Genomic DNA, 4,188 nt, shown 5'->3' on the forward strand with positions numbered 1-4,188 from the left:
TCAAATTTTTAAAAAAAAAAATTGGGCCCCACTCGTCACCTAAAAAGCAAAGAGTGTAGGTCCCACACACAAGACAAGCTTTGGATTCCTTCTTTCGGGTGCAAAAATTCGATTTCAATCAAATTCAAAAAACTTAAATCGAGGTATTTCGATTTTGTTTATATCGAAACTCGTATAGTACATGCATATTTGTATTGTTTAATGTGTTTCCATGTTAATTTGTGTTTTGTTTGTATTTAAATTTGTATCTTATTTATACCCGGATTGATTTATTAGCTTTGGGACAGAAAAATATTAAAATTTGATAAATAATTTGTATTGTTAATGTTATGTTTTTATTTGGTTAAATAATAAATATTATTTATTTAGTTTGTTGTTCATATTTGTATGTTATGTTTGTTGTTTTTATATGTAATAGTGACCTTTTAGCTTAGTAAAATAAAGAGCCTTTTAGTGTAGTGAAATATAGAGCCTTTTAGATTAGTAAAATATAGAGCCTTTTAGCGTAGAGTGCAAAATATAGAGCCTTTTAGCTTCGTAAAATATAGAGCCTTAAGTATGTAGTAACTGCAAACTCTATCCACTGCAAACTCTATCCAATAACACTTTATAAAATTAATTATTTAATTTATAAAAATAAACTTGCAAAAGTAACAAATTAATATATGTTGTCAAATAACTCAAATATCGAGCCCGGAACTCATAGATAATTACTCAGTCCAATTCAATAATTAATTATTTAATTTATTAAATTAACAAAATTGTAAAAATGCTGAAATTGACACGCATAATAATTAAGGATAAGTTGGTGCTACCGGGGGTCAATTATCGAGCCTGGGAACCCATACATAATTATTCAGTCCAATTCAATAATTTTTAATTTAATTCTTTAATCTAACAAAATTCCATCGGTAACTGAAATTCACACGCATAATAATTAAGGATAACTTGGTGCGACCGGGCTTCAAATATCGAGCCTGGAAGGCCATACATAATTATTAAATCCAATTCAAGAATTTTTAATTTAATTTATTGAACAAACAAATTTCTAAAAAATGTTGAAAATGACACACATAATAATTAAGGATAGCTTGGTGCTACCGGGCCCCAAATATCGAGCCTCGAACCCATAGATAATTACTCAGTCCAATATTAAAAATAATTATTTAATTTATTAAACTAACACACACAATTAATTTTGTTTAAATTATAGTAGACGACATGGCTTTCCTCCGCCTGCGCATCCTGGACCTGCCGAGGATCAGCTATTAGTGTTGCAGGGCGACCATAGGTCCTCCTATGTATGGGAGGGACAGCTATCGGAGCAGGCTCTCCGCCCTAGGAGACCCGACGATTTGTGGGAGTTCATCGTGGAGCATCCTTTCCATGCCCGCATAGTCGCGCGCCTACAAGCTACAGGCTTCTATACGATTTTTGAGCTTGGACGGATGCAGCTTGATTGGTCTCTTATCACGGCCTTGGTAGAGCGGAGGCGACCGGAGACAAACACTTTTCACTTGCCCACTGGAGAGGCCACCATCACGCTGGAGGATGTTCAGGTTTTGTACGGGCTGCGCGTAGATGGACGGGTCGTGGCACTGCCCCAGTACATTAGATCCATGACGCGTGCACAATTTTTGGATATGATGAGCCAGTTTACTGGTTATAGACCTCAGGGTGGTGCTGAAGGCAGTCGCGTTCTTTTGTCAGCCATCAGAGATCATATGGCGTTTTTGCACCCAGACATTACCGGCGAGACGGAGGATCTCCACATTGAGAGGTGCACGCGGTTGGCGTTGCTCCTGCTTTTCGGGTGTGTCTTGTTCCCGAACACTTCGGGGAGTACTGTGAGTATGCGCTTTCTCCATCCTCTTCAGCGGCTGGATGATTTACCCCAGTACAGCTGGGGTGCTGCTGTTCTCGCATACCTGTATAGGAGCATGTGCCGGGCGAGCATGGGCCCAGCGATGGACATATGTGGTTTTCTGCCCCTCCTACAGGTGATAACATTTTCGAATACTCTGTTCATTACTCCGAATTCTATATGGTCGAAATGACTCATAAATTTTACATCAACCTTTTATCTTAGGTTTGGGCCTGGCAGCGGATCATGCCGTTGCAGCCACCTCTACCACCACTTGCGCCCGGTGAGGCTTATCCGTTTCTCCCTCTAGCTTCTAGGTGGATTCTCCGGCGTGGGAACTACCAAGGGAGCAATGCTCATCATAATCTCCCCCTTGTCAGGGATGTGTTAGATATGCTGGTGGACGGACAAGTAAATATGTACCTACACTTGCTTGTTTTAAATTGAGTTGTGTTGCGCATACTCACATTTATGTTATTATTTGGTAGTTCATCTGGACGCCATACAGCGACGAGTTGCTAGCTCAGTTGCCCGATATTTGCTCAGTCGACCGACTGCTTTGGAGCACCTCCGTCCCGATGATCTTCTTCGATATGGTTGAGTATCATGCCACAGAGCGTGTGCTTCGCCAGTTTCACCGTCCCCAGCCTATACCGGGGGAGCCTGGATGGGTGGCTACACACTATCAACGGGACGATATATATATGGGATGGCTAGAGCAGCAGGTCCATACTTGGGAGCAGCGAGGTCACCGTATTCCGCCACAGCCTACATTTACCCAGGAGGCCACTATTTATCTGTATACGTCATGGTACCGCCGTCACACCCGACTGATGATCGGGAACCCCATTCATATACTTGGCGATCGCTACAGACCATACGCCGGGAGGCACTGGTATGTTTTTGTGGCTTATTAATATCTTATAATTGTGATATAGCGTTATTTAATTAATATTTTAAATGTTTCACAGGCTATTGGGCATCATCACCTCTACCAGTTGGGACAGGAGATGCAGCAGCATGCCGACAATCCTGCACTCGTTGACTATGGCCGGCGGGTGGCACGGGTGGCTCGTCGGACCCTGTTTCAGGCGAGAGATGCCGCGAGGTTGGACCACGAGGCTCAGTATGCGGCGCCAGAGGACTACCATCAGGGTAGGGGTGTCCCACGAGGCAGGGGTAGGGCGCGAGGGAGGGGTGCCCCACGAGGCAGGGGTGCCCCACGGGGTCGCGGGGGTCGTGGGGGACGGCAAGGAGGTGGTCCCCAGCAAGGGGGCTATGAGGCACTTGTTGGCCCACCTGTTGAGGGACATGATGGGGATTTTGGAGATGAGGCTCTTGGAGATGATCAGCCGGGTTATGGACCTCAGGTTGATGAGCCATCTAGCAGCATACCGTCGTACAGTCTTCAGCTATCTCTGCCAGCATCGCAGGTCACCCCGTCAGGAGCATTGTCGATCACGAGTACATTCGACGGGGATGTAGACCAGTACTTTGCATGCCCATATCCGCAACTGAGGATCGGCCCACCCGGGACGTGGATGGCGGGCGCAGGTTGAGTTATGCCTCATCCCCGGCGGTTGATGCGGATCTACCACAGGCGCAAGTATGTTTGTATTACTTTAAAATTTCAATTTGTTTTCTTTTCCTTAATGAGCTGACATTAATTAATTTTTAACTTTCTTATGAAGGTTTCGTCCCAGCCCATCTTCGAGGCCACTACATGCTTTGATGAGGACACCACGGATGCATATACTCAGGCGGCGGACGAGACCACGGTGAGAAAATATTTTTTGACTCAACACGTACAATACAAATATACTTTTTCACATGCTAAGATTACTACTTGTTTTGTAGGTTGCTGACGGCCCGACGGCCTATTCTTCCGATCCTGCCAGCTGTGGTGTCGATGGTGCTGCACATCCTCACATAAAGAGGCGGCTTGATGACGATGATCCAGATAGTGTACCCGGGCGACAGGGGATGCGACTTAGGCCGGCAGCAGCGCTGAAGCACACAGGCTGCGGGACTCACTGATTTACTTATGTTTTTACTTTGTGTAAATAGTGCATTATGTAAATAATGGTAACAATTATCTTTTAACAACAATTTTATTTTAATTGCGTTTGAACAGCAATTTTACTTAAACAGTACAACAAAACACAAACCTAGCAAACCTAACACAAAAACAAACAGTAGAACTAAAAGGAAACATAAAGAAAGCAGCTTTTTTCACATGGATTTCATCTTTTTCAGAACGACAAGACAACTCCAAAAAACGTAGTACTATACTGCGAATTAATTATTAAATTTTTACCGTCTAA

At 43.6% G+C, this 4,188-nt stretch overlaps 3 protein-coding genes across 3 annotated transcripts in view; all 3 read left to right on the plus strand.

The window, feature by feature from the left end:
• LOC109236604 (serine/threonine-protein phosphatase 7 long form homolog) overlaps positions 1-2,057 on the plus strand; it is a 2,495-nt gene extending 438 nt beyond the window's left edge. The window contains exon 2 of the mRNA XM_019402793.1: positions 1,217-2,057. Within this exon, the coding sequence (XP_019258338.1) occupies positions 1,217-2,057 (841 nt within the window). The remainder of the gene's footprint in view (positions 1-1,216) is intronic.
• LOC109236605 lies at positions 2,054-3,349 on the plus strand. Its single transcript, XM_019402794.1, has 3 exons — positions 2,054-2,275; positions 2,353-2,759; positions 2,836-3,349. Exons 1-3 carry the CDS (start codon positions 2,111-2,113, stop codon positions 3,347-3,349), a joined length of 1,086 nt encoding a protein of 361 aa, XP_019258339.1. The 5' UTR covers positions 2,054-2,110.
• Positions 3,118-3,967, plus strand: LOC109236610. The gene is made up of 3 exons (XM_019402798.1): positions 3,118-3,470; positions 3,556-3,642; positions 3,722-3,967. The coding sequence occupies exons 1-3, from the start codon at positions 3,363-3,365 to the stop codon at positions 3,899-3,901; spliced, it is 375 nt and encodes a 124-aa protein (XP_019258343.1). The 5' UTR covers positions 3,118-3,362; the 3' UTR covers positions 3,902-3,967.
• The last annotated feature ends 221 nt before the right edge of the window (positions 3,968-4,188 follow it).

Source organism: Nicotiana attenuata, unplaced genomic scaffold (assembly GCF_001879085.1).
Source record: "Nicotiana attenuata strain UT unplaced genomic scaffold, NIATTr2, whole genome shotgun sequence".
In the NCBI taxonomy this organism is placed as follows: Eukaryota; Viridiplantae; Streptophyta; class Magnoliopsida; order Solanales; family Solanaceae; genus Nicotiana; species Nicotiana attenuata.